This window comes from Pristis pectinata, chromosome 38 (assembly GCF_009764475.1).
Source record: "Pristis pectinata isolate sPriPec2 chromosome 38, sPriPec2.1.pri, whole genome shotgun sequence".
Taxonomy (NCBI): Eukaryota; Metazoa; Chordata; class Chondrichthyes; order Rhinopristiformes; family Pristidae; genus Pristis; species Pristis pectinata.
Genome location: NC_067441.1, coordinates 3,384,227 through 3,408,751, shown reverse-complemented (window position 1 = coordinate 3,408,751; position 24,525 = coordinate 3,384,227). Strand labels below are relative to the sequence as shown.

The 24,525-nt window shown below is 48.4% G+C and overlaps 3 protein-coding genes across 5 annotated transcripts in view; 1 reads left to right on the top strand and 2 right to left on the bottom strand.

Moving 5' to 3' along the window:
- The window catches only part of LOC127586985 (mitogen-activated protein kinase kinase kinase kinase 2-like), a 50,615-nt gene extending 48,309 nt beyond the window's left edge, over positions 1-2,306 (bottom strand). For 2 of the 3 annotated variants that reach the window (XM_052045051.1, XM_052045052.1), the window contains exon 1: positions 30-2,305. In XM_052045051.1, the coding sequence (XP_051901011.1) occupies positions 30-152 (123 nt within the window). In that variant the 5' untranslated portion in view covers positions 153-2,305. Of the gene's footprint in view, positions 1-29 lie in introns of all 3 variants that reach the window. The other variant, XM_052045053.1, reaches the window with a different exon arrangement.
- A 1,297-nt stretch (positions 2,307-3,603) lies between these two features.
- On the bottom strand, positions 3,604-18,913 carry men1 (multiple endocrine neoplasia I). The gene is made up of 10 exons (XM_052045061.1): positions 18,797-18,913; positions 13,784-14,248; positions 12,247-12,455; positions 11,748-11,876; positions 10,711-10,751; positions 9,694-9,781; positions 8,936-9,072; positions 8,430-8,565; positions 7,186-7,359; positions 3,604-4,054 (listed from the first exon to the last, which is right to left on the bottom strand). Exons 2-10 carry the CDS (start codon positions 14,223-14,225, stop codon positions 3,626-3,628), a joined length of 1,785 nt encoding a protein of 594 aa, XP_051901021.1. The 5' UTR covers positions 14,226-14,248; positions 18,797-18,913; the 3' UTR covers positions 3,604-3,625.
- Positions 14,355-24,525, top strand: part of LOC127586990 (somatostatin receptor type 1-like) — a 93,810-nt gene continuing 83,639 nt past the window's right edge. The window contains exons 1-2 of the mRNA XM_052045064.1: positions 14,355-14,547; positions 23,306-23,462. The gene's annotated coding sequence lies outside the window, so the exon portion shown is untranslated. The remainder of the gene's footprint in view (positions 14,548-23,305; positions 23,463-24,525) is intronic.

The window sequence follows — 24,525 nt, the reverse complement described above, 5'->3', positions numbered from 1 at the left end:
GAGCTTTGCAAAGGTGAACATAGCCAGACCTTAAAGACGTCGCCATACGTGCCGCTTCCAATCCGCTGGATCAGCTCAAACTCGTCCAGGGGGTTTTTATTCGAAATCATTTGCTCCAGTTCAGGGGCATCGTAAAACACACTGTTCATCATCTTGGGGTACTCGTCTCCTGCCTGCTCACCCACTCTGTCAATCCCTCTTTCGATCCGGTGGAAGCCAGTGTTGGTCAGACCGAACAGGGCCCTTGTGCTCAACGGCTCTCCGACATCAGCGGCTGAAAGCCTCTCACTGTCATCGATCTTTTCCTGTTCCTGTCATGTGTGGCCACGGTGACAAGGTAGTCTCTTGTCCTGCTCGTGAGAGTGTGACACCTTCAGGCTGGTCTCGTTTGACAAGAGCACAGTTTCTCTCTCTCTCTCTCATATACCAGGGCTTGGCAGCAAAGGAACAGGTTTCTCTACCCCACGTCTCAGCCGATCAAGCAGCCACTGCTACGGTGACCTAAACACGGCAGCATTTGTCCAGAGCAAGTTCTTATGAATGGTGCCTTAAAACAGCACAGAAATCCCACAATATCTGGCCTCAAGCTCAATGGGTTGGATTGTCTAATGCTTTAATGCTATGCCTTGGAAGGTCATCATTCATACTGCTCCAGGCAGGAGCCTCCAAGTCTCCCTCTGCCGCTCCGTGGGAAACCCATCTCTCCCAGGTTGGGTGTGGAGAGGATGTTTACTCTTCTGGGACCACCTAGAACCTGGGGTCACTGTCTAGAAATAAGAGGCCGCCCATTATAAATGGAGACGATATCAAATTATTTTTCTCTCAGAGGGCAGTGAGCCTTTGGAACTTTCTTCCTCGAAGGACACAGTCTTTGAATATTTTTAAGACAGAGGTGGATCAATTCTTGATAAGCTAGGGATGATAGATCACTGGGGGAGATGGGAATGCAGAGGCAAGGTTACAAGCAGTTAAATAGTCTCCTCCTGATTTGTAGGTTATTTATAGAAGGTACTACTTCTTTCTGTCATGCCCACAATTTAACTGCGGGTTTTTGAAGTTCATTCCGTAATTTCTACTTGGCCTCTGTAACGATGTTAACAGACTGGGGTTAAAATGCGCCTTCACACAGGGATGTGGTGGGGACAGTTTCACAGACTGAGACAGGATTGCAATGTTTCAGAAGACCCTGGGTTATCTTGCACCATCACAGGTCTTGTCCAGCTGACACACATCAGCCCCGCGAGGCTGGGAGAATTTCCTGCTGCTCTTCCAACACTAGCCGGGTATGAAAAACACAACGATGCTAGAGGAACTCAGCAGGCCAGGCAGCATCCATGGAGAAAAGCAGGCGGTCAACGTTTCGGGTCAGGACCCTTCTTCAGGATGGGTATGGGTCTGTCAATAGTCATACAGTGAAAGGGTGGGGTGGAGGGGGATAAAGAGGTGATCAAGAGATATATTCCCCTTCAGTAGATCATACATTGACTTAGAACACATGGGCTTTCTTTCAATACAAATTCTATTTTACAAAACATTATTCACAGACCGAGAATACAAAGCAGTTCCAGTGATGCAAGTGACCCTGCAGTACAAATTAAAGAGCTGCATGTTCCCGCTGTCCCAGGAATCAGGAACTCGGATTCCTGTAGTTCTCAGCAACCATAGTTCACCCCAGCCATTCCTGGGTCATCGGTGGTGCAGTTCTGATTGTTATTGGCCCAGCAACAGGCTCTGAATGCCACCCTGTGTTGCGGTGGGGGAACGGGTGCTGGGGGGTGCAGCACACCCTGGGCTGGGGGAACAACCCAGAGTTCCTGCTCCTCAGTTCCGCTGACCAGGAGCAACTGCTGGATGGGTTTGGGTGTGTGAAAAGAGGGTCCTCAGTCTCGAGTCCAGTGTTGTTGGGGGGAGGGGCCTCCAGCCCAGCAGATGTGCTTCACTTGCCACTGGCTGCAGAGACCAGTCACTGCTCCCTTTCCCAGTACAAGCCAAGGGGCCACATGGGGGTCTCCTGGCTGGGAACCAGCAGCATCTGAGCAGAGAGGGCGGGACTACAAAATCTCCCCAACCCCAGCGCCCTGGGTCACCTGCAGGAGTTGGTTATTCTTGTTGGTTCCCCACTGCCCCTTTCTTCCTCACCCCCTTTCATCCTCTCCCTCCCCGCACCTCCCCCCCACCCCCCCCCCCCCCCCCCCCCCCCGAAGGTCGATCTTGCCCAACCTCATGCTCTCCGTCTCCGAACCTCCATCCCTTTCGGCTGCCCTCATCCCCATCTCTCTCGTCACCAACTACACTGCCCCCCCCCTTGCTGCTTTTTCCCTTGATCAGTCACCCTCCCTTCTGACACTCCACTCACTCACACCCCTGACACTCTCCCTCTTTCCCACCTCACTCTCCCCACCCCCTCACGTCTCACTGTCTTTCTCCCCCTCAGTCTCTCCCACCCCTCACTTTCTCCCTCCCACCTCCCTCACTCTCCTCCCCCAATCTCCCCCACCCTCATTCTTCCCCCACCCCCTCCTCTTCCCCTCATTCTCTCCCCCCACCCCTCACTCTCTCCCCTCTCACCCCCTCACTCTCTCCCCTCTCCCGCCCCCTCACTCTCTCTCCCCCTCCCGCCCCCTCACTCTCTCTCCCCCTCCCGCCCCCTCACTCTCTCTCCCCCCTCCCGCCCCCTCACTCTCTCCCCCCCCTCACTCTCTCCCCCCTCCCGCCCCCTCACTCTCTCTCCCCCCCTCCCGCCCCCTCACTCTCTCTCCCCCCCGCCCCCTCACTCTCTCTCCCCCCCTCCCGCCCCCTCACTCTCTCTCCCCCCTCCCTCTCTCTCCCCCCCTCCCGCCCCCTCACTCTCTCTCCCCCCCTCCCGTCCCCTCACTCTCTCTCCCCCCCTCCCGCCCCTCACTCTCTCTCCCCCCCTCCCGCCCCCTCACTCTCTCTCCCCCCCTCCCGCCCCCTCACTCTCTCTCCCCCCCTCCCGCCCCCTCACTCTCTCTCCCCCCCTCCCGCCCCCTCACTCTCTCTCCCCCCCTCCCGCCCCCTCACTCTCTCTCCCCCCCTCCCGCCCCCTCACTCTCTCCCCCCCCGCCCCCTCACTCTCTCCCCCTCCCGCCCCCTCACTCTCTCTCCCCCCCTCCCGCCCCCTCACTCTCTCCCCCTCCCGCCCCCTCACTCTCTCTCCCCCCCTCCCGCCCCCTCACTCTCTCTCCGCCCCCCTCACTCTCTCTCCCCCCTCCCGCCCCCTCACTCTCCTCCCCCCTCCCGCCCCCTCACTCTCTCCCCCCTCCCGCCCCCTCACTCTCTCTCCCCCCTCCCGCCCCCTCTCTCTCCCCCTCACTCTCTCTCCCCCCACTCTCTCCCCCCTCCCGCTCTCCCCCCTCCCGCCCCCTCACTCTCTCCCCCCTCCCGACCCCTCACTCTCTCTCCGCCCCCTCACTCTCTCCCCCCTCCCGACCCCTCACTCTCTCCCCCCTCCCGACCCCTCACTCTCTCCCCCCCCTCCCGACCCCTCACTCTCTCCCCCCCCTCCAGCCCCCTCCCGCCCCCTCCCTCTCCCCCCTCAATCTCTCTCCCCCCCTCCCGACCCCTCACTCTCTCCCCCCCCCCTCCCGACCCCTGCCCCCCATCCTCAGAGGGACTTGCGCTGCCTCTTCAGGAAGGACAGGGTGTAGTCACTGGCCGAGCTCAGCTTCTGCTTCTTCATCTGGACCTGTGACTGGGCCGTGAGCTGCAGCTTGATGGCGCTGGAGTTGATCTTCAGGGCAGTGAGCAGCTCCTTCATGCCCTTCATCTTCTCGCTGTGGAAGGTGACGCAGGGTCCCGTGGGGGCGGGGGCAGGAAGGGGGGGAGCGGGCACAGGCACTACCCGTTGGGTGGGGGCTGACCGCCGGCGCTCCACCACCTTCTCCGCCTGGAACTTCTTGGCAGGCGGCGGCTCCTCGGCCTTGGACTCGCGGCGGGGACCCCGGCGCCGGGCGTCCCGCGAGTCGTCGCTGTGCTGGTCGTCGTCCTCGTTCGCCTCCGTGTCCTTCACGATGATCGTCACCTTGTGCCGCACCTAGGGCAGGGGGGGCAGAGGTGTCACAGGGGCCATTCTCGGAGAGGGGCGGGCATCTGCCTGGCCTCCTACTGGCCCTTCGGCCCACCGAGTCCGTGCCAGCTCATTTACACCGATCCCATTTTATAACTCCCTGGCCACATTTCCATCATCTACCCCTCACCCACACACAAGGGCCAATTAACCCACCAACCCACAAGATATAGGAGCAGAATTAGGCCATTCGGCCCATCGAGTCTGCTCCGCCATTCAATCATGGCTGATTGTTTATTCTCAACCCCATTCTCCCCGTAACCGTTAACCTCTCACCAATCAAGAACCTATCAATCTCTGCCTTAAATATATCCAATGACTTGGCCTCCACAGCCCTCTGTGGCAACGAATCCCACAGATTCACCGCCCTCTGGCTGAAGAAATTCCTCCTCATCTCAGTTCTAAAGGGACGTCCCTTCATTCTGAGGCTGTGCCCTTGGATCCCGGACTCTCTCACTGATGGAAATATCCTCTCCATGTCCACTCTTTCGGTATTCAGTAGGTTTCAATGAGATTCCCTCCCCACCACCCCCCATCTTTCTGATCATTGAGTACAGGCCCAGACCTGTAGGTTGGGATGTGGGAGGAAACCGGAGCACCCAGGAGAAACCCACGCAGTCACAGGGAGAACGTACAAACGCCACAGCATCAGACGTCGGGATCGAACAAGAGTCTCTGGAGCTGTGAGGCAGCAGCTCTACCCCCGCGCCACTGAGCTGCCTTTGACTCCTCAGGCATCTCGTGGTCACACAGTCAGAGAGGGCCTTTAACTTGAAGAGTATTAATTCTTCAAAAATAAAATAACATTTATTGCTTTAAGCCAACTAAAAGCAGGATGGCAATCAATGAGTTAAAGAGAGCAAGATCAAAGTAAAAGGCTCATAACATTGCCAAACCAAAACAGCAGGATGGTTGCGGATTGGGAATATTTCAGAATTGAGTGCAGGAGGAGGATCAAGGCATTGGTACAGAAAGGGAAAGCAGAGTACGTGCACAGGTTACAGTAAAACTCCCACAGCCTCAAAAAATAACTAACAGATTTTTCTCAAATATGATTTTCCTCCCATGGTTCGGTTCTTGAACCAACCGGCACAACCCTAATCACTACAGCTTAGCAACACTGTGACCACTTTGATCACTTTGCACTAAAATGGACTTCAGTTTTTTTATTTGTTCTAATTGTTTTCTTTCTTGTAAGAATTGTGTATAATTTATGTTTTTCTTGTGAATGCTGCTTATCTGATGCTATGTGCCTGTGATGCTGCTGCAAGTAAGTTTTTCATTGCACTGGTGCACACATGGACTTGTGCATCTGACAATAAACTAGACTTTGGACTTTAAATGTTGACTCTGCCCAATCCTATCATTATTTTCCAGTAGCAGAATAGATAATGGTGGACCAGTTGGTGTGATGTATCTGGACTTAGAGTGCATAATATTGGGGATCATAAACTAGTGCAGATGGGGATTCATTACCAGATAGATAACAGAGGATAGGAATAAACTAATCATTTTTGTGTTGTGAGGTGCCACAGGGGTTGGTACTGGACCCCAGCAGTTCAAAATGATTTGAATAGGAGGACTATACAATATATCCAAGTATGTTGATGGCACAAAGCCTGATGGCAGTGTGAGCTGTGATGTGGATTCAGAGACACTAAGTGAATGCGAAAGGATGTGGGTGATGGATTATAATGTGGAGAATGTAAATTCATTCACTAGGGTGGTAAACCTAAAAAGGCAGGCTATTTTATGTTTTTAACTGTGTTAGATTGAAAGGTTGGGTGTTCAGAGGGATCTGGTGCTTTCTGTGCACAAGTAGCTGGAAGTTTATAAACAGTTTGAGAAGCAATTAGGAAGGCAAACAGCATGTTGGTCTTTACAGGAGTTCAGAACAAGAGGAGAAGTGTTGTGCTCTAAGTATTATAGGGCCGGTGCAAATGCATCTGGCATACTGTGCACTGGTCTGGTTTTCCTATCCAAGGACATATCTTTGGAAAAGAAGGAATACAATAAGGATTCGCTGGAATGATTTGCAGGATGGCAACTTTGCTGGATGACATTAAGGAGGTCAGAAGAATGAGAGATAAGCTCTTGAAACGTACCAAATTCTTAATGGGATTAGCGACCTGAAAACCCATAATTCTACCTATATTTCTCTCAACTTGCACTACTGTCATTATGTTATTTTTTTTTATTTATTGTGTCATGCCAGTTATGTATAATTTATGTTAATTTATGTATTGGTATTGGTTTATTGTTGTCACTTGTACCGAGATACAGTGAAAAACTTGTCTTGCATACCGATCGTACAGGTCAATTCATTACACACTGCAGTTACACTGAGTTAGTAACAGAGTGCATTGTAATTTGTTTGTCACGTTTGTAACGTATTGTGCTGCTGCTGCAAAAAGCTCATTTTCATGGCATTTATACCCTTGGTATATATGCCCATGATAATAAACTTTAACTTAGTAACTTTGATGTTTCCTTTGCTTGGGGTATCTTGAACCTGGGGTCACAGTCTCAAAATAAGGGGCTAGTCTTTCAGGACAGAGGTAAGAAGAGATTCCTTCACCCAGATGGTGAATTCTCTACCCAAGAGGGCAGTGGGGGCTCAGTCACTGAGGACATTCTCAACGTATTACCAGGTTTCTCGATATCAGCGGACGTGGGTTGGTGCAGGAAACTGACCCCAAGGTAGAAGGCGATTCCTACAGAACTGGGGAACAAACAGGAGGGACCAAATGGATTTCTGGTTCTTATGTTCTCTCTATAGCGTGGGGTTAGTGGGTTTCTACATCATGGAGACCAGGGCTTGAGGCCATCAGTTCAGGAGTCATTGATAACTTGTGATGTTACGGGAAAGGAAATTACCCAGACAATAGGGGTAGGGGAGCAAGGAAGAACATAGAATCTGCCGCTACAGGGAGTGGTCAAAGCAAACAGAGGAAGTGTGTTTAAGGGAAACTGTTGAGGGAGGAAGAACAGAAAGACCTGGTGATGGGCGAGAGGAGGCAGAAACACGAGGGTGGAGTAAAGGTTCTGTGCAGTTTGATGCTTTGTGTGGAGGAGGTACACACTAGGGAGCCAATTACCTGCCCATCGAACTTGCTGATGGATTGAACGAGGAAGGTGGCCCAGCCCACGTGGAGGACCGGCGTGGAGCTGCCTTCTTCCCACTTACAGATCCCGTCGTAGAACCGGAGTAACTGGGCAAAGCTCTCGGGGTCTTGGAGAGCCGTGTTGGGCACGGGCCGTCCTTGCTGACCCTGGGGGATGACAGAAGGAACTGTGGACAACACTTCACATTCACGCAGCGCCTTCATTGTGGTTAAACGCCCCTGCACACTTCACGCAAACAATATTATCAAATGCTTGAACACAAAGGGCAATTTTAAGGAGGGTCTTTGAGGAGAGAGGTGGGGAGAGGCTCAGGGAGGATTAAAGAAGGTGGGGAGGATTTGGAAGGGATAAAAGTGGGAGTTGGGGGGAGATGTGGAAAGGCAGAGGGAAGGATAAAGGCGACAAGGCTTAGAGGCAGCGAGGTCGATGGAGGGATAGAGGTGGGGATTGGTTAGAGACGTGGGGAGGTTTAAGGGAAACAAATCCAGTGTGCTTAGGACCCACTCAGCTGAAGGCATTGGTGGGAGATTTGCAAGAGGCCAGAACTGGAGGGACAGAGATGGTAAGATTGGAGGATGTTACAGAGATAGGGCCTTCTTGCCACGTGGGTCTCTTTGCACATGAGCACTGGACACATTCATTACAGAGAGCAGCTTGGAGTGTGGAGAGACAAAGAAAGAAAACTGAATTTTCCACCAAATAGAGCAATAGGCAGCAATCGGCAGTTACATAAAACCAGGTGTCATTAAAGAGGACGCGATGGATAGGTGAAGATCGTGGGGCCATGGTGGGTAAGCTTCTGGAGAATAGCCACAGTTCTGGATTATTGATGCAGAGACACGAGTTCAAATCCCACCAGGGCTGCGGGGGAGTTTGAGTTCAAGCAATCCAATATATCTGGAATTAAAAACTGGTCTCAATAATGGTGACTATGATACTGGATTGTCATGAACGCTTGCCTGGTTCACTGATGGTCCTTGGGGGAAGAAAAACTACTATCTGGGTTGAAATGTGATCCAGGTACACCCATGTGGTTGAATCTTAACTGTCTCCTCAGTACGGGGGGCCATTAGGGATGGACAGAAACAGCAACACTGCACAGTCAGATCCCATTTAAGAACGGAGTAAGGTAGGTACCAGGGAAGCAGGAAAACCCTTACAATGTTAAAAGGTTGCTATCAAACTTGAGGTGCACCTGAAGACTCCACGGACTTACCTCAGTGCCCCCGTCTCCGTGCTCCTCAGAAGTCTCGGTTACGCTGGCCATCTCCTTGATTAAATTCGGAATGATATCATTGGCAATATCGAAGAACTCTTTGTAAATCTCCTCGTCTTCTCTGCAGTAGTTGTAACTGGGTCAGAGGGTAGAATGTTACATGTGAGACAGAGGGTCCCTCCCAAATTAGCAGCATTAAAAACCTAAATTAGTGGCTCCGCTTGGTAAGGAAAGCATCCTCGAGCAGAAATAGTCAGTGCAGATCAGAAAGTACGGGAAACCCCCAGCAAATCAGGCAGCATTGTGGAGGGAGAGACAGAGTTAACATTTCAGGTCACTGACGTTCCAGCTGAACTAGAACTGGTTAGAGAATAAACAGAAGAGGCTGGGAAAGGCAGAAAGAACAAAACAAGTAGAAAACAGCCTTTCTCTTGATTGTTAGAAGGTACAGGAGAAGCTGTGTGTATTATAATAACCAGGCAGTGAGAGGGAAAGGAGCAACTTACTCTTGGATGACGGTGGCTGCGTCACCCCAGGAAGCCAGAGCATCCTTCACATTCCTGTTGCGGCAGAAGTAACTGGCCAGGTAGACGTAGGGATAGATGTGTTCGTTGTTGTAGTACTTTTTTGCCGACGATATGCCCTGTCGGGTGAGGAGGTAACAGAGTTCAATGAACAGCACCACATCAAAAAGAAAGCAATCAATCACTTGGGTACAGCCACCAGTAAGCTCGCCCATCAGCTGGAACCAGGGCGTCCAGGGCCCACTGGGTATTGGCCTGGCTGGACACAGACAGCCAAGCCAGCAACAACAGTGCAACAGGCCTGGCATCTAATGATCAAGTGTACCTTTCCTGATGCCCAAATATTGGCTGCACCCAGGTAATGCTGGGCACAGGGCGATCACAGGGTTAAGGCAGCTCTGACCATCACCATTCCCCTCCCAAACCAAGTGTGGTCATTTGAACAACAACAATTTTAAAAGACTCCTCTCACCTGTGATAGTGTGGAGTAGAGTCACTCTGCATCTAACCTCCATTGACCCTGCCCTGGAAATTTTTGACTGGACAAAAAAAAGGAACTCAACTCCATATCTAACCCTTGCTGTCTTTGCCCTGGGAGTACCTGTACAGGGCACTTTACACTGTACCCAACCCTGGGAAACAAGAGTTGGGGGAAGGGGAAGTGGAAGCATTTTAACACAGCACGGGAATATCTTATTAATAAATGTATCGGAATCCAGTTATTAAACAACATATTAAACCTCATGAAAAAGGGTAAGTGGATCTGGTCTCCCTGGCATTGCCTCCAGCTCCTCCAGATCTGCGAGATTTCCCAGCGCCATTGGATACCTGCAGGGATAAATAAAGACTACTTGTATTATACTGTCTCCCTGGGACTGAAGCTTAGTTTGATTCAAGCTAAAAACCATTCACTGCCCTAACGTGTTCTGTCACAGGCTCTGAAGATCTCATGGGACAACCAAATAGCTCTCCCCGTGACCTGGTTAAGGTTCCTCTGACCTTTGACCAAACCAAATTAATGGCAAGACCCAGGTTCAATTCCAGCTGCTGTCTGTAAGGAGTTTGTACGTTCTCCCCGTGTCTGCGTGGGCTTCCTCCGGGTGCTCCGGTTTCCTCCCACATTCCAAAGACATACTGGTTAGGAAGTTGTGGGCACGCTGTGTTGGCGCTAGAAGCGTGGCGACACTTGCGGGCTGCCCCCAGAACACTCTACGCAAAAGATGCGTTTCACTGTGTATTTCGATGTACGTGTGACTAATAAAGAAATCTTATCTTAATTGTACCTGTACCTCACCGTACCTGTGCACATGACAATAAAATTGCCTTGTAGCTGCAATACGTTTTTAATAAGGTGGACAGGGCCTTGGATTAACCCCTCATCCAACTTGATAGGGCACTGCTTTCTAACGCAGTTCACTGTACGTTGGAAAAATGTGATGATCCCTGAAAGCCAGACCTTTCAGCGCCCTGTCCTTGTCCCCTTACACACCGCACAGGATCCCGCCCACCTCCCCCTACATGTCACACAAACTATTGATCTGTTTGTGGGAGGTTTCTGTGCACAAATTAGCTGCTGCATCTCCTGCAATTCAAAATGTGCTTATTGGCTGTGATGCCCTTTGGGATGTCCTGAAAGGGATGTGAAAGGCACCAGTGAAATGCAAGTCAGTCTTTCGCTGTGTGCCATCTCCACTTACTGTGGAACAATCGTCAGAGTTGCTCAAGGAACATTAGGGAAACATGATGTAGACACTCACTTTTTCAGATGTCCTAGGTCATACAGCAGCCACAGGAGGTGCTGGAAGGGAAGAGAAGGAAGAAGGTTACTCCCAGGGACCGTCACTCTGCAGTGCCTTCCGTTGACACCACTCTGTTACGCCTCTCAGAGAGTGGGGAGGACATGAAACCCCCTCCTGCAAGGAGTGGTTGAGGCAAAGAGCCAAGGAGAACCACACAAGGGAGAGAGGAACAGAAGGAGGGCGAGATGGTGGAAGGAGACTGCTGTGGAATGAAATCTCAAGGGTGGGGGGGGTGGGGAGAACAAGATTTTCACAGAGACCCGAGGGCCAAGTTTTTCTATACAGAGACTGGTGAGTATATGGAACAAGCTGCCAGAGGAGATGGTAGAGGCAGGCACAATTACAACGTTTAAACAGGTACAGGTATAATGGGATCGATGGACGAGGGAACACTATTGGTATTACGCAGGCTGCATGGATTAAAGTGCTAATTGCGATTGGAAAAACATGTTTAAACCTGTGCTTTGAAGGCAACTAGCCTTTTCTGTTATAGCGCAACTTTCTATAACGCAAGGTTTCTTAGGAACAAACATAGCTATCGCGATATAGCAGAACTACCTGCACTTGGGTCACGGAGGAGTAGAGGGATATGGGCCTGATGTGGGCAAAAGGGAGTTGTGTAGATAGGCATCACGGTCAGCATGGACGAGTTGGGCCGAAGGGCCTGCTTCCATGCTGTCCAACTCTGGGACTGAAATTCAATGCAGATCCTCCCTGACTGCACTGCTCTCTCCCCATATCTGGTTTGGTGTTAATTATTGATTATGCTCTAGTGTAGCCTCCTGGGGCCACTACACAAATACATGTCCTAACTGATGTATGACTTTGACGGCCCCTCCTTCCCAACAGCTTAAACGGCAAGCGGAGGGAGCCGAGGACTAATTCCCTCCCTTCCGTGCCACTGCTGCTGATTGGGAAGCCGGGGCTCAAGGTGCCCAATGTCAGGCTGTCTATAATCTGACCGGCGCTTCACACAACGTCCAACCCACTCTCACCTGTTGCAGCTGCAGCAGCTCCACGCTGTCCGTGTGGTGGTCAATCGATGGGTTGATGGCACACACCATGAGGGCCACCTCCATCTTGCGATCACACTTTAGGTAGGAGCCCTTCAGGTACAGCCAGCTCTGGGCACAGCAATAAGAACAAGAGGTTAACCTGCTGCACAACTGCAGCTATGATAGAACTGGACACAGGGCATACACAGACCAGGGCAACACGCAGACTGGCACGCATTACACAAGCAATACTTAAGCTGGTTTATATTGCTAAGGATGGCACACAGGGCAGCATTTACAACACAACTCACAGACTGGCATACAGTACAAAAAAGAACATGCAGAGCAGTGTGCATAACGCAGGACAATACGCATGCAGGCATGTATTAAGAGATAATATCCAGACTGGCATGGTGTTAAACAGGGCTGGCATGTGACTGCCTTGTACTATGTGCTGGTTAGACGGGGCCGGCGTGCATTACAGGGATCTGGCACTCACCCTCTCAGCAACACCTGCAGTCACAGTCTGTCCCCGCCTGTCCTCATTTCCTTTGCCGTGCCAGGTGACCTCTGCCGTCTCCTCTCCGTTTTCACCGAAGATAACCCAGGCGTGATCCTCCGACAGCCCCAGGTGAACGTCGCGGAGCCCCAGCACCTGACAGGCCGCCACCACTGCAAACGCCACCCCCGAACTGTCCAGTTTCGTGCCTGGGGAAAAATGCAAAATACAGCTCAAAGCTGGACTGCTTCAGAATAACCGAATCAGAGGTCCGTGGTTATAATTCTCAAAGCAAAGCGCCACACTAGAGGGCATGCATTTAAGGTGAGAGATGTGTGGGGCAAAACAGAGAATGGGGGGTGCCTGGAATGGGCTGCCAGGGGTGGTGGTGGAGGCAAATATGATAAAGGCATTTAAAAGGCTCTTAGATAGCCACATGAATGTGCACAGAAAGGAAGGATATGGACATTGTGTAGGCAGAAGGGATTAGTTAGGTTAGGCATTTAATTACTAGTTTAATTAGTTCAGCACAACATCATGGGCTGAAGGGCCTGTTCCTGTGCTGTACTGTTTCATGTTCATACAGAAAAGAATACCTATGAACATTGTTCACAGATAGCCAGTAGCCAAGAGAAAGTAAAACAGAGAAAAATTGGGAGGTCCCATTTCTCAACAACTTTTCACAACCACAGAGTGCGCAAACTCTTTCACTGCCAATAAATTGGCTTGCTTTGAATTTTAATCAATATTGTAACAAGGGAATCACGCCAGCCATTTCACACACAGAAGGATCAGACAAGACAGCAATTTGAGCAGGGGAGGAAAGTAATCCCTTGGCAATGGCACCCCTTCCTCAACGCGCTGCTCCAGAACTGCACATCGCACAGTGCATTGCTCCATCAGCCACGGACTCTTCCACTGTACTACCCTGCACAAAGTGCACCTCACCCCAAGAGGGATGGGCATCGCTGAGGAAGGGCATCTCTGTCAGAGGAACAGCTCTGCTCTCTTGTTCAAGTTTATTGTCAAAGGCATATGTACCCAGGGTATAAATGCCATGAAAATTAGGTTTTTGCAACAGCAGCACAGTACATTACAAACATAAAGTATACATAGCTTACACAACAAAATAACCATAACTACATTAGTTAGAGAGAGAAAAAAAACCATAGTCCAAGGTAACATTAGGGTCTTTTAAATCAGCTGTTCAAATGTCAGCCTCGATTCTACACTCAGGCAGGGCTTCGATCTAGTGCCATAGAGACAAGAGACAGCAGATGCTGGAATCTGGAGCCACAAAATCTGCTGGAGGAACTCAGCGGGTCGAGCAGCATCTGTGGGAGGAAGGGAATTGTCGACATTTCAGGGCAAAACTCTGCATCAGGAAACAGCGACAATTCCTTTCCTGCCACAGATGCTACTCGACCTGCTGAGTTCCTCCAGCAGACTGTTTGCTGCTTTCCATCTAGTGGCTCCAGGCCAGGGACGGCATCAACCAGCTTATCTACACGGACAGGCAAGCCAGCAGGGAGCTCACCAGTGATGAAGCTAAACAGAGACTGGATATGCGCCCTGTCCTTGAAGTACGAGCGGCTCAGGCTGTTCCAGATCACGTCGGACACCTTCTTCACCAGGTCCCGGCTGGAGTAACCCCCTTTGGTGGGGTAGAGCGAGCGGTCCACAGCTCCCCGGATCATGGTGGTGAATCTGGTGTGCAGCGCCTTGATCTGAAGGAGATCCACGCGGGGGAAGCAAGTCCTGGACTCAGAGCCCGGCTCCGAGCTTCCATCGAAGCTGTATCCCGGCACGTTGATGGGAATGACTCTGTTGACGGCCAGGAAATGCTCCACGAACCCCAGCACGAGAGACAGTAGGGTCAGGTCTGGCTCGTCCTTCTTCAGCTCAAACTCGAACAGCTTGACCACCTCATCGATGCTGCAGATGGGAAAGAAGGCAGCTTGCGTGGACTTCAAGCCCATCTTGTCTCCTCCAGGTTCGCCACCTGTCCAATGACATCTGCGGTTAGTTTGTAGAAATGCAAAGCAGTAATGCATCGCGATTACGATACACATGTTGGCATAATGCGAAATGAAATTAAAAACTGCAGATGGTGGAAATCTGAAATATAAACAGAAATGGTTGGAAATATTCAGCAGGTCAAGAAGCATCTGTGGAGAGAGAAAACAGGATTAGCGTTTCAAGTTTGAATCTACATCAGAACTGAGAATAAAGGATCACCAGACTGATTCTGACGAAGGGTCTCAGGCCTGAACCATTAACTCTTTCTGTTTTCCTGACCTGGTGAGTGTATCCAGCATTTTTCTAGCAGCTCTTTTGAATGACTAGGTCATTCAACCATTATTTGACTTACTACATGTGATGAACACTGGATAATGAGACCACAATTATTCATTGAAGAGCAATGAACAACCTGCTGGAGAAACACAGTGGGACGAACAGCATCTATGGGGGATAATGAATTGGTGATGTTTTGCTGGAAAACCATGCCAGGTTTTGACCCGAAACATCGATAATTCCTCCGACCACAGATGCTGCTCGACCCACTGAGTTGCTCCAGCAGATTGTTTGCTGCTCCAGATTCCAACATCTGCAGTTTCTGGTGTATTCATTGAAGATATTGCTGCACACTAATTTTGCCGATTACCTCCTTCCCTCCTGAGGCTTGTCATGGATAAGGCAGACCTGGGTGCACGACCAGGGCGAGCGATGCAACATTCTGCTGAGCACTTCCACACCACCCAAGGTTATCTATGGATAAGGTGCTTAGGTTCAATGCCAACACGAGTGGCGTTGTGCTCCACTTTCACTGCAGGCAATTATTTAATTAACCCTGTTATGCTGGTCAGTGAATGTGAACCAAATGTGATTTGGTGCACACTGCTGCTGATTATTTATCTGAACACCTTCCCTTGGCATTCCTTGCATATAAAACATCAAGACCACACACCCTATATGAGGGGCAGCACAGTGGGTAGCAGTTTGTGCCGCTGCCTCACAGCTCCAGCGACTTGGGTTCGATCCCCACCTCAGTGCTGTCTATATGGAGTATGCACATTCTCCCCATGACCCTACGGATCTCTGGCAAGCGGCGAAAGGAATAAAGGAGAGTTGATGGACATGCTAGGCAGAAGGTTGCAGGGCCACAGGGATACAAGGATGGGGAATGCAACTCACAGGATTACTCCATTGGGTGCTGGCATGGGCCTAATAGAGCACAAGAAGTTATTCTGTTGCACAACACTAGCGATTATTTAGGGCGATCTCTCCTTCCCCTGCAAGATTGTTCATGGATAAAGCACCCAGGTCCAACACCATAACATTGTGCTTGACACTACAGCTGAATATTTGGTAAACAGACTTTGCTCATGTTTAAAGTGACCAGCTCTAAGCAAAATGTATTACATTGAAAACTGCTTGAACCCAATGGAGGTACTCAAAGATACAGCCCTGTCATCACAATCTCAACCTCAACAGACAAAAGATATTATTCCGCTGAAAACATAACAACATAAGAAACAGAAGCAGGAGTAGGCCATTGAAGTCCCACCATTCAATAAGATCACGGATCAACTTTTACCTCAGCTCCACTTTCCTGCACTAACTGCAAATCCCTTGATTCCTTTAATATCCACCAAGTTACTGATCTGTCTTGAATATACTCAGCAACTCCACAATCCTCTTAGGTAGAGAATTAAAAGATATACCGTCCTCTGAGTGAAACAGTTTCTTCTCATCTCTGTCTTGAATGGCCAGCTCCTGATTTCATAACCGTGACCCTTGGCTCTCGACACTCCAACCAGGGGAAGCATTAACTCTGAATCAACCCTGTCACATTCCTTAAGAATTTTGTAAGTTTCAATCAGATCAACTCTCATTCTATGTCCAGTCTGTTTAACCTACCCTTATATGCCAAACTCATCATCCCACAAAGCACTTGTTGAACCTTCACTGCAGCCCCTCCATCACAAGTATAACCATCCTTTGGAGACACAAGAGACTGCAGATGCTGGAATATGGAGCAACAAACAATCTGCTGGAGGAACTCAGCAGGTCGAGCAGCATCTGTGGGAGGAAAGAAATTTCCTGACGTAGGGTTTCAACCTGAAAGGTCAACAATTCCTTTCCTCCCACAGATGCTGCTCAACCCACTGAGTTCCTCTAGCAGATTGTTTGTATAGCCATCCTTTGATTGGGAGACCAGAACTGTACATGACAATCCAGAGCAATCTTACCAAAGCCCTATACAAATGGAGCAGGATGGCTTTATTCTTGTAATTAAAAACGAACATGTCATTTGCCTTCCTAATTGTTTGCGGTACCAGTGATTTACGTGCAAGGACACTCAGATCCCTCGACACCACCACTTTTCAATCTCCGATCATTTAAATAATACAAAAGTCTTTCTACTTTTTCGAAGAGATGGCCTCACATTTTCCAACATCATATTAGTTTGCCTACCTCCTTGCCCATTCGTTTAAACTGTTTACAACCCTCTGAATACTCTCCGCAGCCACATCACAACCCAACCCATCATTCAGCCTGTATCATCAGCAAATTTGTATGCATTATTCTTTATCCCCTTGCGTAAATCATTGACAAGGGCCCCAGCCCCAATCACTGTGGCATCCACTAATCACAGCTTCCCATCCAAAAACGACCAGCGTACTGGTTCTCCCCAGGTTATGAGAGAGTTCCGTTCCTGTGAACTGCTCATAACCCAAAGGGTTCGCAAGTCAGCAATGTGTCCAAGTTCCTACCCAGCAGAAGATGCTTGCAGCCACCAGCATATCCATCCTGACATCTCGCAAAAACTCGGTCATGTTCCCAGGCTGTACATAAAGAGGGCGTTTGTAAGCTGGAGAGGACCTGTACTCCTAACCACTAAACCCTGTATTCTGTTTACTGTCCATTAACCAATACGCGATCCATGCCAATGTATTGCTTCCAATGGGGTACATTCTAGAGCATGGCGTTTTATGGTCAGCATGGACACAGGCCCTTTGGCCCACCATCCATGCTGACCATAAGACTCCTACTTTACACTAACTCCATTTTATTCTCCCATTCCCGTCAACTACCCCCAGATCCTACCCCTCACCCACACACAACGGGCAATTTACAGCAGCCATTTAACCTAGCTAGCCACACATCTTTGCATCCAGAGAAACCCAGGAACTCGCAGGAAGAACGTACAAACTCCACACCGACAGCCACTGGAGGGTCAGGACCAAGCCCAGGTTGCTGGAGCAGTGGCCCTACCAGCTGTGCTACCCTTCCTTGCGTGACATTATTCTTCCTGCTGGCCACCATTTCTCTGACCGCCCTCCCCCTCAATTGCTCAGAAATCATGCACGAGGCAAATATCACAATCAACTCCACCACACACTACTGCCAAATATCCTACCAATCACGTGATATATATTTTGTTCCCATACGTAACAATGGCAAATTATAGTTGAACGCACTCTCCTCCATGGTGTTGGTCTTGGATAAAGAGCCAGATCCACAATTAGTGTGTGTATGCAGTACTGTGACGCACACTACTGTCAAATATTTGGCTAAGTTACCACCCCACCCCTGACATGGTATTGCTCAAAGATATAAGAGCCCCGTCCACAATGTGCGTATGTGTGCAGTACTGTGATGCACACTACTGCTGAATATTCAGCTAAATTACCTTCTATGGCACTGCTCATAGATAAGGTGCCAGGTCCCCAAGTAGTATAAGCAATACGGTACTGTGATGCACATCACTGCCAAATACTCTGCAGGCTTACCTGTGGCATTACTCATAGCTAAAGAGCCAGGTCCACAACTAGTGCAAGCAATGCAGGAATGTGATTACTCATAGCTAAAGATACAGGATAGAAGATACAGGTAGAAGATACAGGAGCCCAAGGGCACATATCTCCAGACTTAAGGACAGCTTCTACCCCACTGTGATAAGACTATCGAACGGTTCCCTTATACGATGAGATGGACTCTGACCTCACTATCCACCTTGTTGTGACTTTGCACCTTATTGCACTGCACTTTCTCTGTAGCTGTGACACTTTACTCTGTACTGTTATTGTTTTTACCTGTACTACATCAATGCACTCTGTACTAACCCGATGTAATTGCACTGTGTAATGAATTGATCTGTACGATCGGTATGGCAGACAAGTTTTTCACTGTACCTCGGTACAAGTGACAATAATAAACCAATACCAATAAAGAGCCAGGTCCACAACTAGTGCGAGCAATGCAGGAATGTGATACACACCACTGCCGAATATCCAGCTCACCACCCCTCAAACCCCATAGAGAACCAGATCCACGATCTGCCGGTGGAGAGGCACGCTGCCCGCCTCTGAATGCTATTGGGGGCTCAGACAAAGTGGGGGATTTTAATCCGCTGCGACCCGAGGCCCCGCAGTGGCCAAAGCATGGGAGGAAACAAACATCCAGCCCCACCATCCGCAACTGCACCCGCTTTATCACCATCATCATTTCCTCCTCCTCCTCCTCCTCCTCCCGCCCCAATTACCTGAAGCCGCTCCGCTTCTCCCTCCCTCTCCAGCGCACCCCCCACGCCAGACCCGCCTCACGGTCGCCGCAGCAACCGCGTAGGCCCGGCACGGGCTCTCTGCGCGACGCACCCTGGGAGTTGTAGTTCCCTCTCTAATGCCGGGCCCGTGGGATGGCGCACGTTGCACGCCGGGAGTTGTAGGCCAGCACGCCGAGAGCGCAGGCTCGACCAAAATAAGGGCGGGCCGCCTGCGTGCTGGGAGAGGTAGGCGCCTCGCCCAACGCGCCTGCGCGGAGGTTTTGGCGCGTTTGTTTGCCAGTGTTGTCCGTCTCCCTCGTGTTGGTTCTACCGGGAGGTTGGCATTGAGTGAGGGTGGACGGAGTAGCAATCAGTTTAAATCGTCACTTACCTCAGCAAAAAAGGGGTGATAGCACCATCTGAACCATTACGACCCCCTCCCAAAAAACCTTAACCTCACTGGCACAGCAAGAGCCCAACTCTGGGTACCAATTGCACTTATGCCGCCTTGGGATGAGCCAGTGTTTCACGGCCAATAGTGCAGCTTTTTTTTGATTTGAAGTGCAATGCAGGAACTGGAGTAGACAATTTGTGCATAGCAAGATTCCACACACAACAATTGCCTTGTCGCCTGTTACAATGGCGGTGATCAAATGATCTGGGGGATGGAACGTTGACTATACCATGCAGCAGAGAAATACCCCTTGCCTTCTCTTCCAAACAATGGCTGAGGGGTTCCTGATGGAAAGGAGAAAGGCTTGTTTATATAACATCTGTCATGAGTACGTACCTTCTTAGGTGCCTGAGAAGATTTGGCACGTCTATGGGGATTCTCTCGAACTTCTACGGATACACTATAGAAAGTATCCTGACCATTCAATCAACTTCAGTCATAATCTCATTACTGCATGTGGGAGGTGGCATTAGATAAAAACGTAGCACATTTTCTGCAGCGAAAGCTACACGCCAAAAGAGTACTTAATTGGCTATGAAACACTTAGAGATGTATTGTAGCTATGAAAAAGAAATATACAAACATCCATGAGGATTCTCTCCAACTTCAACGGATGTGCTATAAAAAGCGTCCTGACGGACTGTATCTCAGAAAAACAAAAGGACTGCAGATGCTGGAATTCAGATGAAAAACAAGATGCTGGGGAACTCAGCAGGCCAGGCAGCATCCAGGGAGAAAAGCAGATGGTCAACATTTCGGGTCAGGACCCTTCTTCATGACTGATGATAGAAAAAACAGGAAGCCTAATATATGGGGGGAGAAACAGAGCAGTGACAGGTGGATAAAAGAGGGGAGGCAGGGTGGGCACAATGTGGTGATAGGTAGACATAGGTAAGGGATAGTGATAGGCAGATGTGGGGGAGGAGGGGATAGTAGACCCACCAGGGGATGGGTCAAAGGTATGGAGGCAGGTGGCATGGGGGTAAGGGGAGGAGAGGAAAAGGAGAGAAAAAATGGCAAGGAGAAAAAAGATAGGCTATGAAAGGGAAGAAAAGAAGAGGCAAGGTGAGAGGGGAGAGGTTGGTTTACTTAAAGTGGGAGAATTTGATGTTCTTGCCGTTAGGCTGTGAGGTCCCAAGATGGAAAATGAGGTGTTGTTCCTCCAATTTACGTTTGGACTTCTCCCGGCAGTGGAGGAGGCCGAGGACTGACATATCAGTGATGGAGTGGGAGGGGGAGTTGAAGTGACTGGCAATGGGGAGATGCAGATCGTGATTACAGGCAGAGCGCAGGTGTTTTACAAAATGGTCTCCTAGTCTGCATTTGGTCTCGCTAATGTAGAGGAGGCCACACTTGGAGCACTGAATGCAGTAGACGATACTAGGGGAGGTGCAGGTAAATCTCTGCCTCACCTGAAAGGACTGTTTGGGTCCCTGGATGGGGGTGGTGTAGATGCAGGTGTTACACCTATGGTGGGGGCAGTGGAAAGTCCCTGGGGTGGGAGCGGGATGGGTGGGGTGGGAGCGGTCTCTACGAAAGGCTGAAAGGGGTGGGGAGGGGAAGATATGCTTGGTGGTGGGTTTCCGTTGGATAAGATAAGATACCTTTATTAGTCACATCTACATCGAAACACACAGTGAAGTACATCTTCTTCTTTCTTTTTCAATCTTTTTATTAGTTTTCAAATTAATACAGATTAATATATAACATTAGTGTTTGTACATGTAATACACAGAGATCAGGAGAACAATCATGGCATAGATAATCATAAAGAACAACAAAATATTTAAAAAATCTGTAGATCCCACGATCTCTTAGTAAATGAATATAATATAAAAGAAAGGAAAGAAAAAGATTTATTATATATATAAAAGAAAAGGAAAAAAATCCCCAAATCAATAAGAAAAATTATAAACAATATATCAAACCAAACTAAACAGAAAAATGAAAAAAAAAACAAAAAAAAGACTGGACTAAAATTTCTCAGTAGAAACAAAGCAATATTATGTCATCAACTCCATTCCTCTAAATTGGAAAGTTACTGAAAGGGGATCTATATCATGTGAAAATATTGAATAAATGGACTCCAAATATCTTCAAATTTAAGCGAAGGATTGACAATACCACTCCTAATTTTTTCCAAGTTTAAACATGATATAGTTTGAGAGAACCATTGAAAAGTAGTAGGGGGTATTGGATCCTTCCATTTAAGCAAAATGGATCATTTTGCCATTAATGTAACAAAGGCAATCAGACGGTTAGCGGAAGCAGATAAATGGCCAGACTCTATCCTTGGTCATCCAAAAATTGATAGAGTGAGGTTGTAAATCAATATTCAATACATTTGAGATAATGTTAAAAATGTCTTCCCAATATTTTTCCCAAAGAGGACAGGACGAAAACATATGTGTCAAAGAAGCCACATTCGATTTACATCTGTCACATACAGGATTTATATGGTAATAAAAACAGACTAGCTTATCTTTTGACATATGGGTCCTGTGAACTACCTTAAACTGTATCAAAGAGTGTCTGGCACACATTGAAGATGTATTAACTAAATGAAGAATTTTCTTCCATGTCTCTGTAGGTAAAGATGTCTGGAGTTCACTTTCCCAATCATTCTTAATTTTGTCCAGTGATTCTGGATGTATTTTCATAATTAAATCATAGATTATTGCTATCAAACCCTTCTGATAAGGATTAAGACCTAAAATTTTTTCCGTAATTTCAGTTTTGTAAGGTGTCAGAAAAGAGGATACAGTAGCTTTTAAAAAATTTCTAATCTGCAAATATTTGTTAGACAGTTGTTCAAAAGATGAAAAACAGTTATCAATGAATAAATCACGAAAACATACTATTCCCTTCCTTTTCCATATAGAAAAAGCTGAGTCAACTCTGGATGGATGAAAGAAAAAAATTAGATTGAATAGGACTTGACAAGTTAAATTCATTCAATCAAAAGAATTTACGAAATTGAAACCATATTCGTATTGTATGTCTAACAATTAGGTTAATTATATGTTTAGTTAATTTGGTAAGTGCAAAAGGGAGTGAAGCTCCTAAAATAGAAACTAATGAAAATCCAAGTACTGATTGGTGCTCAAGGTGTGCCCATTTGGGACATGGAATTACGTCTGAATCTTGCATCCAAAAAATTAAATATCTGAAATGCATCTTCTACGTAGTGTTCTGGGGGCAGCCCGCAAGTGTCACCACGCTTCCGGTGCCAACATAGCATGCCCGCAACTTCCTAACCTGTACGTCTTTGGAATGTGGGAGGAAAGTGGAGCACCCGGAGGAAACCCATGCAGACAAGGGGAGAACGTACAAACTTCTTACAGACAGTGGCCGGCATTGAACCCTGGTCGCTGGCTCTGTAAAGCGTTACGCTAACCGCTACACTACCATGTGATGGCGGAAGTGGCAGAGAATGATGTGTTGGATACATAGGCTGGTGGGATGAAATGTGAGGATAAGGGGACCCTAGTAAAGAAGTTGGACATCTCTGATGTCCTGGAGTGGAAAGCCTCATCATGGGAGCAGATGTGGCTGAGGTGGAGAAATTGAGAGAAAGAGTTAGCTTCCTTGCAAGAGATAGGTGAGAGGATCTGTAATCAAGGTATCTGTGGGCGCCAAGGATGCCTGCCACCCCGGCCATTCCCTTTTCTCTCTTCTACCTTCAGGGAGAAGATACCAGAGCTTAAAAGCCTGCATAGCCAGACTCAAGAACAGCCTTTTCCTCACTGCTATCAGACTTCTGAACCAATCACCTCCTTCACACCTTCTACCTGGTGGTGCCGCCACATTCTCGAACCCTTAATTCTACCCCTTCCATTATTGTCACTTTAGCACTTCTTTTTGCACAACCTCAGTGTGCACTACCATACTTTGCACCATTCTGTTGTTTTGCACTCCTTGCTGTATTCATTGTTGTATTTATTGTTACTATGTATACTGTTTCCTCTGCGAGCTTCAGACGAGCAAGGAATTTCATTGCACCCTGGGATATTTGACAATAAACTAATCTGAATCTGATCTGATCTCTATCACAGAGACCTGAGGAGGTGGATTCACTGAATACATCGAAGGTGGAAATTGACAGCCAACGAAGGATATTGGGACAGCACAGGAAAATGGTACTGAGGCCAAAATTGAATCGGCCACGATGAAGCAGGCGCGATCCATCCCACAGCCTCCATGCTGATCAAGGTACAGTAGGGCAACCTGAACTTGGTTGTTGCCACATTGAGTCAGGTTGGCAAAGACATCATAGACAGTGCAGTGCTTCGTATCCTCTGACTGTTTCCATAGGGGAGTCTCCCAATGTCTGATGATCACTCAAACGTCCATTCTTGGTGTGATGTTTCAAGAGCAGACCCACATCCACTCCCATTCCAACAGGGATAACAATCAGTAAGGAAAGAAAGAGTTATTCTGATAACAGCGGGATAGGAGCTGTCCTTGAGTTTGGTGGTATGTACTTTCAAGCTTAAGTTGTAGAAGGCAGAATAGTCAACAATAATATGGTATAGAATAAGAAATATATTACCCCCCCCTCATCCCCGAAGAACCTTTGTATCATGCCTTTAATGTTCTCGGTGCATCATCAGAGATTTATCACACAAAAATTACCTTTGAAGCAGATAAAAAGTTAAAAGAAAAATATTTTTACCTTATTCCTAGAGCAGTTGTTCATTTAACATCTCACAGTTAGGCCCCAACTTAGTGAGTAGAAGCCAATTGATTGAAACCTTTGTCAGATCTCACAAAAGTCTACGATGTGGTGCCACTATTGGAAGTCCAGAGGGCAGTGTTGCATTGCATATGGTCAGGCAGGACACTGAGAGATTTATTGTCATATACACCAAGGTGCAATGAAATACCTTGCTCTGGTGAAGCTCACAAGTATACTCCGTAATAATAAATACAACAATCAGTACAGCAACAAACGGAATGGTGCAAAGTATAGTTGTGCACACTGAGGTAGTGCAAAAATGCTAAAGAGACGACGGAAGAGGGTTCGAGAACGTGGCAGCACCAGCGGGAAGGGGGTGTGAAAAAGGTGATTGGTCCGGAAATCTGATAACAATGGGGAAGAAGTTGTTCTTGAGTCTGATCATCTGGGCTTTCAAGCTCCTGTATCTCCTCCCAGAAGGTAGAAGAGAGAAAGAGGAATGGCCAGGGTGACAGGCATCCTTGATGATACTGTTAGCCTTCCTGATGCAACGCACCGTGAAGATGGACTGGATGGAAGGAAGTGCAGAGTTTGTGA

Coding starts and splice junctions, on each gene's coding strand:
- men1 (XM_052045061.1), bottom strand. CDS start 14,225: ATGGGCTTGAAGTCCACGCAAGCTGCCTTCTTTCCCATCTGCAGCATC. Junction 10,752..11,747: donor AGCTGCTGCAGCTGCAACAG/GTGAGAGTGGGT, acceptor CTTCCCTTCCAG/CACCTCCTGTGGCTGCTGTA. Junction 4,055..7,185: donor TCAGCAAGTTCGATGGGCAG/GTAATTGGCTCC, acceptor CCCCTGCCCTAG/GTGCGGCACAAGGTGACGAT.